At 43.3% G+C, this 13,410-nt stretch overlaps 1 protein-coding gene across 1 annotated transcript in view; it reads left to right on the top strand.

Annotated features, from left to right (window-relative positions):
• Positions 1–10,294, top strand: part of cacna1g (calcium channel, voltage-dependent, T type, alpha 1G subunit) — a 158,381-nt gene extending 148,087 nt beyond the window's left edge. Inside the window, exons 33-37 of the mRNA XM_041858665.2 lie at positions 3,181–3,324; positions 4,602–4,724; positions 6,330–6,549; positions 6,863–7,032; positions 9,204–10,294. Of these exons, the coding sequence (XP_041714599.2) occupies positions 3,181–3,324; positions 4,602–4,724; positions 6,330–6,549; positions 6,863–7,032; positions 9,204–10,223 (1,677 nt within the window). The 3' untranslated portion in view covers positions 10,224–10,294. The remainder of the gene's footprint in view (positions 1–3,180; positions 3,325–4,601; positions 4,725–6,329; positions 6,550–6,862; positions 7,033–9,203) is intronic.
• The last annotated feature ends 3,116 nt before the right edge of the window (positions 10,295–13,410 follow it).

Genomic DNA, 13,410 nt, shown 5'->3' with positions numbered 1-13,410 from the left:
CTTCCTGACTGATGTCTTGAGATGTTGCTTCAATATATCCACATAACTTTCCTTCCTCATGATGCCATCTATTTTGTGAAGTGCACCAGTCCCTCCTGCAGCAAAGCACCCCCACAGCATGATGCTGTCCCCCCCGTGCTTCACGGTTGGGATGGTGTTCTTCGGCTTGCAAGAGCCACCTTTTTCCTCCAAACATAACGATGGTCATTATGGCGAAACAGTTATATTTTTGTTTCATCAGACCAGAGGATATTTCTCCAAAAAGTACGATCTTTGTCCCCATGTGCAGTTGCAAACCATAGTCTGGATTTTTTATGGCGGTTTTGGAGCAGTGACTTCTTCCTTGCTGAGCGGCCTTTCAGGTTATGTTGATATAGGACTCGTTTTACTGTGGATATAGATACTTTTGTATCTGTTTCCTCCAGCATCTTCACAAGGTCCTTTGCTGTTGTTCTGGGATTGATTTGCACTTTTCGCACCAAAGTACGTTCATCTCTAGGAGACAGAACGGGTCTCCATCCTGAGCGGTATGACGGCTGCGTGGTACAATGGTGTTTATACTTGCATACTATTGTTTGTACAGATGAACGTGGTACCTTCAGGCGTTTGGAAATTGCACCCAAGGATGAACCAGACTTGTGGAGGTCTACAATCTTTTTTCTGAGGTCTTGGCTGATTTCTTTTGATTTTCTCATGATGTGAAGCAAATAGGCACTGAGTTTGAAGGTAGGCCTTGAAATACATCCACAGGTACACCTCCAAATGACTCAAATGATGTCAATTAGCCTATCAGAAGCTTCTAAAGCCAATTTTCCAAGCTGTTTAAAGGCACAGTCAACTTAGTGTATGTAAACTTCTGACCCATTGGAATTGTGATACAGTGAATTATAAGTTAAATAATCTGTCTGTAAACAATTGTTGGAAAAATTACTTGTGTCATGGACAAAGTAGATGTCCTAACCGACTTGCCAAAACTATAGTTTGTTAACAAGAAATTTGTGGAGTGGTTGAAAAACAAGTTTTAATGACTCCAACCTAAGTGTATGTAAACTTCCGACTTCAACTGTATGTGTGTTTGTCTGCTTGTACTGTAAATGAGTGTGTGTTTTTAACCTTATTTAACCTTTATTTAAACAGGGAGTCATGCTGAGACCACGGTCTCTTTCGCAGATGAGCCCCGCATGAACACATCAATAAACAACAACAATTGTAATATACATATCTATATACACAACGATTACACAATACATGAAAAGCAAACACAAAACACGAAAAGCAAAACACAATCAATCAAATGAAACAAACACATTCTTCAGAAAAAAGTTTTCTGAGCAAAAAAAATAAATATATATATATATATAGTACCTGTCAAAAGTCAGGGGCAATGACCCAACACACCTCCAGGCGGTTCAAGGGCTATTTTACCAAGAAGTAGAGTGATGGAGTGCTGCATCAGATGACCTGGCCTCCACAATCCCCCGACCTCAACCCAATTGAGATGGTTTGGGATGAGTCGGACCGCAGAGTGAAGGAAAAGCAGCCAACAAGTGCTCAGCATATGTGGGAACTCCTTCAAGACTGTTGGAAAAGCATTCCAGGTGAAGCTGGTTGAGAGAATGCCAAGAGTGTGCAAAGCTGTCATCAAGGCAAAGGGTGGCTATTTGAAGAATCTCAAATATAAAATATATTTTGAGTTGTTTAACACTTTTTTGGTTAGTACATGATTCCATATGTGTTATTTCATAGTTTTGATGTCTTCACTATTCTTCTACAACGTAGAAAATAGTAAAAATAAAGAAAAACTCTGGAATGAGTAGGTGTGTCCAAACTTTTGACTGGTAATATAAATATATATATAATTTGTGTATGGACATAAAAGACTAAACACACCAGGGAATCAGCTCCTAGTGATTTTAATTTTGGAAATCTGTTCCCAAGTATTTTCATGCATAATAGAAAGAGACGTGATCATATACAAATGTAAGCAAGGTTTGAAATTATTATGTTTTAATCAAATATATCTGTTTGGGCTTCTTGCGTCCAATTTGCACAAAATAAATGAAAGCAGATTTACTTAACTCGTTGGAGATTGAAGGGATCTCCAGGGTTAGTCATCCTTTGAGTCCAGGTCTGGTAACTTATACATCTTAAGGTTAACAATTTTTAGATTTCAGATTTATTAGGATCCCCATTTGCTGACGCAAATGGCGACAGCAAGTCTTACTGGGGTCCGACACATAACGAAAAAGACATTACATACAAAAACTTTACAATGTACATACATTTAAAAACATTAACATGTAGTGTATGTGTGTGTGCATCTATCAGTTACACATACATGTCAGTACATACACACAACAATGAGATAGGTATGGTGGAAGTTTATTCAAGAGGGCTTTATAGACAAAAAGAGCGCAATGCATCGATCTACGAGACTTCAAAGAGGACCAGTCTACTTTCTGATACAAAATGAAGTGATGTGTACTGAACCTTTTTCCCGTAATAAAGTTGTGTATGTGTATCAGTCCCAGTAGACTAGTGCCAGCCATCATAGGTCACTGTAATGCCATGGGAAAGACAGGACACAGCCGTATGTTGTTTACTAGACTGCTATTTCCAGCCAACAGGCCTTTTTATAGTGACTAGAGGTTGGGTTGTATCATTCCGCTGATGTTATCTCTCTCTCCTCTCTGTCATCCCTTGCTGGCAGAAACGTGTGGTTAAACTCCAATGTTTCCTCTCTCTCTGGGGTTGAGAGTGGAGTTTTAGTAGTGTTTGACTGCCCCCTTCTGGTTTGATGAAGGAACTTTCAGTATTTAGGAACATGACTATGAGCGGGAGTATAGACTCTGTATAGACCAGACGTAGGTTAAAAACCTGATGCGTGTCCTGAAGCATGTGCACACACCACCTGCGTTTTATTCTCTGTATGTGTTCTACCACACCTGAACCTGTCGTCTTCCCTCACTCCCCTCCTCCTCCCTCCTGCTCCCTTTTTCCTCTCTCTATTTCTGTCTACATTTATGTCTCTTCTACGCTCTTTCTGTATCCTCCTGTCTGTCTGTCTGTCTGTCTGTCTGTCTGTCTGTCTGTCTGTCTGTCTGTCTGTCTGTCTGTCTCTTTTCTCTGTCTCTGTCTCTGTCTCTCTCTCGCTCTCTGTCTCTCTATGTCTGTCTGTAGCGGAGAGCGATGTTTGACTCGGTCTCCTTGGTGATCCAGGGTTCGATGGAGGGAGAGTTGAGTCTGATGGACAACCTGTCAGGGTCAATATGTCACTACTACGCCCTGCCCCCACTACCCAGCAAGCACTGCAGTGACAAGAAGGTCAATGAACTCGCCTCACCCAATCACTCAGTCACACACCCATGCTGCAGTCTTCTCTCAGCCTCAATCTATGGCACACACCCTCCTCTCTACTCTAACTCAACCTTTTTTCCCTCCTGTTTCTTTTACTACACTCAACTCTCTCACCTCTAACTGTGTGTGTTCCCCTAATCCCCTGTGTGTTCCTTGGCCAATAATATTATTAGAAATGTGGTCACCCTCCAATATCACTCTCTCAGCATGGCTGTATAGGGTAATGATATGGTAGGATACCTACCGCACACACACTAACACACACACACACACACACTTGGCTTTGAGCTTTGAAAACGAACCATCCAGGGATTGAGCACAAATTAATGATAATAATTGGACTCCGCTGCCAAGCTGGCTGGACACACACACACACACACCATACGTGATCATTTCCCGATCAATGAGCGATGTATCACTGTTGAATTATGCATCTGAATGCCTCTTTTTCCCCATTCAGGACAAAATGATTCAGCCAATCACATTAGCATTGCTAAACAGTGTCTGCTAAAAGCTTTTAAAAAGAATTGAGGCTAACGTAATGCCGCAGCAGTAATAGCCTCCCTGCTTCTCCCTCTCTGTCTGATTCTGAAAAGTTAGCAGAAATCTCTTCCAGCCGCCCACTCAGTCTCTGCTAGTTAGGACCCCTGCCCGTGTCTGCATGGCTGGCCCAGTCGTTTTGCCTGTCAGAAAGCATTTCCTCAATTAATTCTCCCGGTTAGGGGTGAGTGAGGGAGGGAAGCTAGAAACAGTAAGTCTTTAGCAGAGCAAGCTCTGAGAGTTTGAACGCTTCAAAGATGGTGCTCAGTGTTGTAAAATGATGCAAGCTAAACTAAGGTTGCATTACATGAAGTCTGCTTATGTTCCCAGCTCACCCTGTGTCAATTACTCTTCATAAAAAGTTTAACCTTTCAATATCATATTTAATAGACCATTTTTTTATATATCTGTGTGTGTGTTGGTTTGTGTGTGATTTATCCATGTATCTGTTGATATTTCTGTTGTTGAGTGTGTTTTCAATCTTAGGTATTAGGTGTTATGTAGGGTTGTTTGCTATATCTACAGTATGTGCTTGTGTGTTGTTACAGCACATGCTGTCTGATGTCTTGTCACGTCTGTGCTATGCGTGTTATCAGATTGTAGGATGTGTGTCATGTCACTGTCTGTCTGTGTGATTAGTCGGATTGTGTGTGTGTGCGTGTGTGTTTTCTCTGCTCACCGGGCCTTGTCTGTTCTCTATCTAGATCCCTCTAGCGGAGATGGAAGCTCTCTCTCTGGCCTCCGACAAATCCTGGTCCCTAGCACTCACCGACGACTCCGCCCCTGATGATATTAACCCCCTCTTACTAACCAGTCTGGAGTCCAACGTACTGACAGTTCCTCTCTCTCTCTTAATCCCATCACCTCCTCTTCCTCTACAGTCTCTTGTATCTTAGCCTTACCCAAGGGAGCTTCCAAACTCAGCTGCCCCCTCCAGGCTCACTCTCTCTGGGGTACTGGCTATAGGTTGGAGGTTACCTTCTGGATGTCAATTAGGCAACACTATATAAACACTATATAGAGATGTCTAAAGAAACCAATGAATTATGCATGTAATGACACTATTGTAATTTGATAATCAAGCAACTTGTAAACTTGAACACTAATTGAGTGGCAGAGATAGGGTAGAGAGGTACACGAGGTTAAGCTACTCCCTCTACACTACTTAGGTTCTAATTAGTCTCCTCACAGTGTCCTTTACGGTGGCTCAGAGAGGACATCACTGCTCTCAGCTCTCTGAGTTTCTTCCACACAACGTAGCTAATTGTTTCCCCGACAACTCTCAATCTGGGATAATTGACGACCAATTTACCCTCGTTGGCTCGAGAGTCGTTCTCTCTCCATTGCATGTCAGACTCAGAGGGTGGTGGCGACGTACTACCTTGTCACTCACCAAAAGGGTGTTGAATTAATCAATCAGGTTGTATCGAAGTGTGTGATGAATGTAATAGCTGTCTCAGGGGGATTTTCCAAACCCAGCACACGCATCACACAAATACATTAATGATTTCAAATGAATCATAGAACTGGAGGTTACATACAGAGAGATGTGAGCAGGACACACTCATGAGTTTGGAAGACCCTGGGGATTTTTTAACCATCCGCTCTTCTCCCTCGCTCTCTCTCTTTCTCTCTCTTTTTCATTCCACCTTTCTAGCCTGGTGTCTGTCCGTTCCAGTCCAGTCCAGTAGACTAGTGCGCCTGCTCGCCTGTCCGTATCTCTTTTTCTCTTGTTCTTTCTCTCTTTTATCCTTCTCTGTCTCTCTCTGTCTTCCTCTATTTATTTATTTATTTATCTCTGTTATTTATCTTTTTTTTCCTGTTTGCGTTGTGTCCTCTCTCTCTCTCTCTTTCTCTCTCTCTCTCTCTCTCGCTCTCTGTCTCTCTCTCTCTCTCTCTTTTGTGCTGTCCTCTGTGTTATAAACAATGTGACAAGTGAATGTAGTACCACTCCGATCTCTGTAGTTAGTAGCTGTGGGTTAGCTATGTTGTCTGCTAGCCAAGGACATAGCAGGGCACTGGCCTAGCTTGTATTTTCTGGCTCTCAGAACCCATAGATAGAATAAAGTTCTTGCTCTAAAGCTGTGGCATAAATGATAAGCGATCTCAGCAAAAAGCTCAAGCGTACAAGTGCTTCATTCATTTGTTTTGCTACAATAAAGACATAGACAATATGGTTGCAGTTAGTTTCAGTAACTCTGAGCCCAGAGACAGGTCTGTGCCAGTCTCCTCTCTGCCACTAGTGCAATGATGCCGTCTGTCTGGTCTGTCGCTCAGTGTGCCAACAATTACTTCTTTCATGTGTGTATGTGTGGAGAGTGTGTTAGAGAGTATGAGTGTGTGTGAGTGAGTGTGTGAAGTCTCTGCAAAAGACCCGTGGTCAGACCTCCAAGAAGCTCCAGAAAGAGGCTGACTGTTTCTCTGTCCCCCAGACGGAGTTACTTGATTCTGAGGAGCCGTTGGAGGACAACCTGCTGAGTGTACGGAAGTCAATGGTGGGCCGCACCCACTCTCTACCCAATGACAGCTACATGTTCCTGCCTCTGGAGCCCTTCGGACCCCCAGGAGCCAGCTTGGCTCCTGGCTTAGCTCCAGTACTGACACAGGCTACAGGGCCACAGCACATAGAGGCCCTCAACAGGGCCCTGTCAGGTACAGTACATACACTCCCTCTACACGCTGACATTGTTCACACACACACCCACACAGACACACACACACACACACAGACAAACACAAACACACAGACACACAAACACACACACACACACACAGAAACACACACACATACACACACACATAGTAACCTTTCCCCTTGATCAAAGTGAATGCTGTCAGGAAAACCAAGTAATTTCTAGAACAGTAGGACCAGGAACCAACCTTACCCACACCTACTGTTTTGATAATCCCTTGTGGTTTTGTGTGAGAAAAACAAGTTATATTTGTGTTGTGTGTGTTTCCACAGGCTCCAGTACCTCGGTGCGGTCCCAACCAGAGAAGAGCTCCCAGCAGTTGGCTGTTCCTACAGACTTCTTCAGACCCATCAGTCCTCACAGCCTCTCAGACTCAGAGAATACACCCCGACTACCCCCTCCACGGCGCGCACACACACTCAGCCGCACGCTCCGCAGACAGGTGAGACACACACATGCAGGCAGGCAAACACACACACCCCACACACACACACCGGAGGTAACAAATGTTTTCTATCAGAAATGACTGTTCATCATTGTGTTTTTCTCCTCATGTTTCTGCTGATATGATGTTTTTCCTAAACTTTCCTTTCCTTCCTCTCAGCTCTGCTCTTAATGCTGTCTTCTCTCCTCCCTCTGCCTCCCTTCTTCCTGTCTGTTTTATGTGTTTCTAACTTCTCCATTCCTCCTCCCTCTTCTGTCCGTCTCTCTGTCCATCCGCTTGCCTCCTTCTCCTGTATCTGTTACTAACAGAGTCTAGTTCAGCAACCACCAGAACCAGAGCTACTGATCAAACACAGATACTCCTGTTTCTGAAACAGTTAAATAGCAACTCCTGACCCGCTACCACTGATTTCAGAAATACTGAACATCCCTATATCCTATCCACCCTGCCTCCAACAAACACACACACACACACACACACACACAAACGCGCACACACACTCCCCTTTCCTCTGACCTCTCCTCCTCCCCTTCTTGCTCCCTTGTTTGTCTATCTTCTGCTGACCATCTGCCACAATGCATCTCACTTGGCCAACTGTCGTAGGTAGCGTTGATCATAGTTTTGGAATGGCTAGACTGTTAATTCCTTTAGAAATAGGGGACTATATTGTTTATGAACCCCTATAAGGTCATGTGAACTACCTACTGATATCTTTATCACGCATCTGTTGATTAATGGAATGTATTTTAGTCTAAAATGTAGTCAGTTTGCCTATGAATTGTAGGCTTTGGCCTACATATCACACCATTGTAACTACATGTTACATTGTTATAACTCAGGGTTCAAATCAGAACTGTCAGTTCTGTCCATAATATTTGGCCACATATTTTATATGACTGTTTTAGAGCACTTGTTGTCCTTTTTGGGCAATATTGTGATTGTATGAAGATGATTATATTGATGAAATAGTTACTATTGAGAATAAATTATAATATTTAAAATATATATGTGTTGCCCTGTATGACAGGAATTGTTCTACAATCACAAATAGGTATTGATAAAAAATGTAAGAGGACTTGTTAGTGCTACTGTAGCTGTGTTATTGGCAATGTGGCTTGGCTATAATATCTTAGTCCACTAGATGTCGCTGTTGTCACATCATCCGTGCTTTCTGTCAAGACTCACAATTCTACCAGTCATAAATATTCTGTGGACAGTCCCAAAACGCTCAAATAGCTACCTTTTCATTTCCGTCCATATTTTGTCACATAACAACCTAGATATTTCAGATATGTCATCTCAAATTGCAGAAGATATGGAAAGGATGCTATATGAGACTTTTGTAACTTTTGTAGTGTGTCATTTTGTTCTACTAACCGTTCCTCTCCTGAAGCTACACACAGACCCAGTACTCTCTGCCCTTTGCCCTCTGACCTCTCTGAGGAGAAAAAGCTGAAGGACTGCCCTACAGTACCACCCTCTAAAATTCCAATACATTTTAGTCATTGGGGAGTTAGCTGATTGGGCTACAAGGACAGAGGGTATTGAGGATATTGGGCATTGGGAGAGGCTCAGAATGCAGTGCACCAGACTAGGCATATCTCCCAATACTCCTTCTGTTAAACAGGGAATACACATTGGGCTCTCACTTAGACATTGGGAAACCATGGTTGTACCCAGTGCCCTAGCTGAGACAAACTGTGCTCTAATACTGCTGCTACTGTAAATCACATGCTGTCACTGAAACTCTTTATGAAACAGATACTCTTGACACATATCTGAATCTGGAATTGTTCCCTTGTGCAATAAACATACAGCAATATACTTACTAGTTGCACTCTATTGCAATTTCAACATTTCCTCTGTATCACAATGAGACAGAGATGGTATTGGGAGCATGCTGGACTAATGGTGGACTCTGACCTTCACTCCTATTGGGCATCCTCACCCAGTCACCTCACACTAACCAGTCTCCCCCCTCTCACCCCCCCATGTCCCCCTAACCACCCATCCCCTGTGTCTCAATCTCTCCCTCCATGCCTCACCACTCTCCCTGTTCTTCTCTCCCGCTCCTCTTACACCTTTCTCCATTTCTTTCAACCTCACTGCATCATCCCTCCTAATCCCTCTCCTCCCTCCTCCCCCTTTCTCCCTCCTTCCTCCACTAGGTGGCAGTATCTAATGATTCCCAGGAGGCCCTGTGTTCTGACGGAGGGGAGGGTGAGGACAGGGTCCTAAATGTAGCTTCCCTAGCCCTCCCCCTTTCCTCCTCCTCCTCCTCCTCCTCCTCCTCCTCCTCCTCCTCCCATCTTCACCAGCAGCCTTCTCTCCGGCTGGTCCCTGCCACCCCAGGGGCATCCCCTCAACGGTCGCGCCCCAGTAGTGTTCACACCCAACACCCCTTCTCAAACCACGACCAGCACCACCTCTCCTCCTCACCCAACTCCCCCTCCTCCTTCTCCTCTTCCCCTCCTCCCTTCCCCTCCGCTCGCCCCTGGAGACAGGAAGAGGCCTCGGCCGACCAGGAAGTGTCGCTCATCAACCGGGCGGGGCTGGCGGGGAGTGAGGATGTCATCGGGGTCGGACTGGGGTCAGAGGTCGGAGGTCTCGATGGCAGTTACCAAGGTTATGAGGTTGGTTGTGGTGAGGAGAGCGGGCCATGCCTGAGGCAGCTGAAGAGGTTCCACAGCGCTGACACCCAGGGGCGGAGCATTTTAGCACCCCGGCCACGCCCCCTGTCCTGGTTGGACGATCCTCGGCGCCACTCAGTGGAGGTGTGTTCGTCCGTAGAGTCCAGCCCCCAGCACAGCACCACGTCCACGTCCTCTGGGTTTGTCTCCCGAGCAGACAGCCTCCAGATCCAGTCCCAGACCACAACACAGACCCTGCCCTCTCCCCGACGCAAGAAGAAAATGAGCCCCCCGTGTATCTCCGTAGACCCCCCTGATGGACTGGAGTCCCAGCCCAGCCTCCACCCTGCCCTGGGGGGTTTGGGGGGGCTAGGGATGCCCCCTCCCTTAACCAGCCGGGGTACCTCCTGTCTGAGGAGACGGGCTCCCTCCAGTGACTCCAAGGACTCCTTTGACCTCGGGGCAGGGGAGGGGCTGGGCCAGGAGGGAGGGGGGCCCAACCCCAAGCTGTTGACTCTGCCCAGCTTCTCCTTCGAGAAGACAAGCTCTGAGCACTGAACACTCACACACACTGATGTACACACACACACACACACACACACACACTAACTCACACACACACACACACACACACACTTACTCACACACACACACACACACACACACACACACACAGACGAACGAAAAAGCACATAGGTACACAGACACACACATGTAAACACACGATACACTTGGTGTATCCGTGATGGTGATAGTCGTAGTAGTAATAATGCCGTAGAGAGTAAATATGGTAAAACTACAACAAAACGGTCAAATCATCCTTGGTTTTATTGAGGATCAGTGCAGTACTGTCGTAGTGTGACCATCCCTTGTCTTTGTATTGTTGTACTGCCAAAACCAAGAGAACGCGAAAAGAACACAGCATAGCCAGAGATGAAACAAGAATACAAACATAACTGTTTCTCTTCTACCACACCTGCATGCCATTGGCTGTAGGTCGACCCCATGACCTCTGGAGTGAAGTCAGCACCAAGAACTTTGGATAGCGCCCGTCTGTGGCCACTATTGGGAATGCTTAGTGTTAGACAGTGGGACTTCACCCTCACACGGGCAACAGTGGACGTACAAAGCAATATGAACGATTTAGAGACACTATTTTCTTAAATTATTGGGCCATAGTGTTTGTACAGGATGTAGATTTTTTTTATTTCATTATATATATTTTTGGGGTGATATTTTTTGTGATGGGTTACATTTTTTCTCTGTTTGTTTCAATGTTCGAAAAAATGTTTAGCTAGTCGGTTTTGTTTAATTTTAGGGATATTTTCTAGCTTTCTTGATTTGCTGAGGAAAGTGATTTTTTTTTCAAAGTGCTGAGAATCATGTATTTGTAGGATTAATATATATATATATATATATATATATATATATATATATATATATATATATATATATATAAAAACAACTCATTAAACTGAGCTTGGATTTTTAAGCACAAGAAGGGGACTTTGGTGGTTTGAAGGTAGGCAACAGAATTGGATAAGTCAAAGTGATGTTATTTACTTCATAACAAACATTAACAAAAATGACTTTAGATTTTTAATGACAGGATCAAATCTCATGAGATGCATTATCATATTTTCAAGGCTGTCCTGATTTCACGAAAACACACATACAATAATATTCCATCCAACAAACTCTGATTTCTTCAACACAACCCTGGGAATCCGTTATTTAGTTTTGAAAGAACTTGATGTAGTATGTCTGAATCTACAGTGCCTTCAGAAAGTATTCATACCCCTTTACCTATTCCACATTTTGTTGTGTTACAGCCTGAATTCAAAATGGATAAAATAAAATAAATAAAATCTCACCCATCTACACACAATACCCCATAATGACAAAGTGAAAACACGTTTTTAGAAATGTTAGCAAATGTATTGAAAATGAAATACAGAAATATCTAATTTACATAAGTATTAAAAACAAAGAAATACATTTTAAGTGAGAAGTAGGAATTGGTCTGAAGCCGAAAAAGAAAGTAAATTCACGAGCACCACAATGCCTGCTCCACCCATGTTCTACCAAGGTTTTCCAGCACACAGCTTTGACCTACTACAGTAGCTATGTTGGTCTATTGTACTTCAAACAATGTGTATGTAGGTTGCTTAGTATTCAAACCTTGGTAGAGCATGGGTGAAGCAGGCATTGTGGTGCTCATATGAATTTACTTTCTTTTTCGTCTTCATGTCTATTTATCACTTAAAACATAGTTTTTTGTTTTGAATTTAATTTTACATTTACATTTTAGTCATTTAGCAGACACTCTTATCCAGAGCGACTTACAGTTAAGTGAGTGCATACATTTTCATAGTTCATAATTTCCATGGTTTTTACACCAGAAGGTGATCATACAAAATTATACAACATTTCCATATGCAAAAGGTGTCCTTCGAAAATGTAATTCCCACTTCAAATTATGTTTTAAAAAATTATGTGTTTTATCTCACATAATATATTTTCCAGGGCCTTGTTTCCCAAAAGCATCTTAAGACTAAGTTCATCGTTAAAACCTTTGTAGGTGCATCGTTAAATCTCAGAGCTGTTTCCCAAAACCATTGTTACTAATGTTGCACTTAAAAACACTAGTTATTTACCGACTGTATCAGAACAGCTAACTGGGTCGTTAGATTATTTTTTGCCCTTCCGCGTCACTTTATACACAGAAGATGTCTTTTTTTTGTCTTTTTTTGGTCCTGTCCAGACTGGCCTTGATTTCCCTAAAAACACGCCACTTCAATACAAGTGACTTTTCGTAGCAGGTTAGGAGAGCATTTTCGCTAACCCTAACCCTTTTCCTAACCTTAACCTAATCCTCCTTACCTGCTACGTTAATTCTCCTAACCTGCTGCGTTATTTCTCCTAACCTGTTACGTAAGTTCTAACCTGCTACGAAAACGTCATAGCTGTGTCGAAGTGGCGTGTTTTTATGGAATCTCTGGTCTGGTCCGGACCAAATCGGAACCAATCACAGACGTCTATGTTTGGTTTAGATGTGGTGGGTCCGGACTCCGGACCAGCCTTTATTTCAACGCCCACAGACGTCAGGTCTGGCCTATATTTGGTCCAAACATAGACATATATAATTGGTTCAGATTTGGTCCGGTCTGGAATGACCTTGATTTGGTCCAAACGATTGATTCAGATTTGGTCCGGTCCGGACTGGACCAAATCTGAACCAATCATAGACATCTATTTTTCACAAGTTTGGACAGCACAGTACAGTAGAGTAGTGGTTCTCAAACCTCTCCATCAGGACTTGAGGCCGTTCCATGTAGTTGATCTATTCCAGAGCTAGCACACCTGATTCAACTTGTCAACTAATTCTCAAGCTCTTGAATAGCTAGTTCAGAGCTACAGCAAAATTGTGAAACATCTGGGGGTCCCTGAAGAGAGGTTTAAGAACCACTGTAGCAGAGCACAGCATAATGCAGAACATTACCACACAGTAAAACAAAAGTAGAGAATTTTCAACGTTCATTCAGAACTGAAAATGAACCTGACTTCAACGACTGGAAAATACGTCTTTTAAACTTTTTTGCTTACTGGGTTCAGATTTCTGGGAACACACTGAAAAATAACTTGACACTGTTAAACAGTCAGCGCAAATTTAGATGAAAATGTCTTGAAGAAAATTACATTAACAGAGGAGGGTGTACTGAATCTAAGTAACATTTAAAAAAAA

Source organism: Coregonus clupeaformis, chromosome 31 (genome assembly GCF_020615455.1).
Source record: "Coregonus clupeaformis isolate EN_2021a chromosome 31, ASM2061545v1, whole genome shotgun sequence".
NCBI classification, from domain to species: domain Eukaryota; kingdom Metazoa; phylum Chordata; class Actinopteri; order Salmoniformes; family Salmonidae; genus Coregonus; species Coregonus clupeaformis.
Note: the sequence above shows the minus strand (reverse complement) of the source record. Positions and strands in the feature narration are given on the sequence as shown.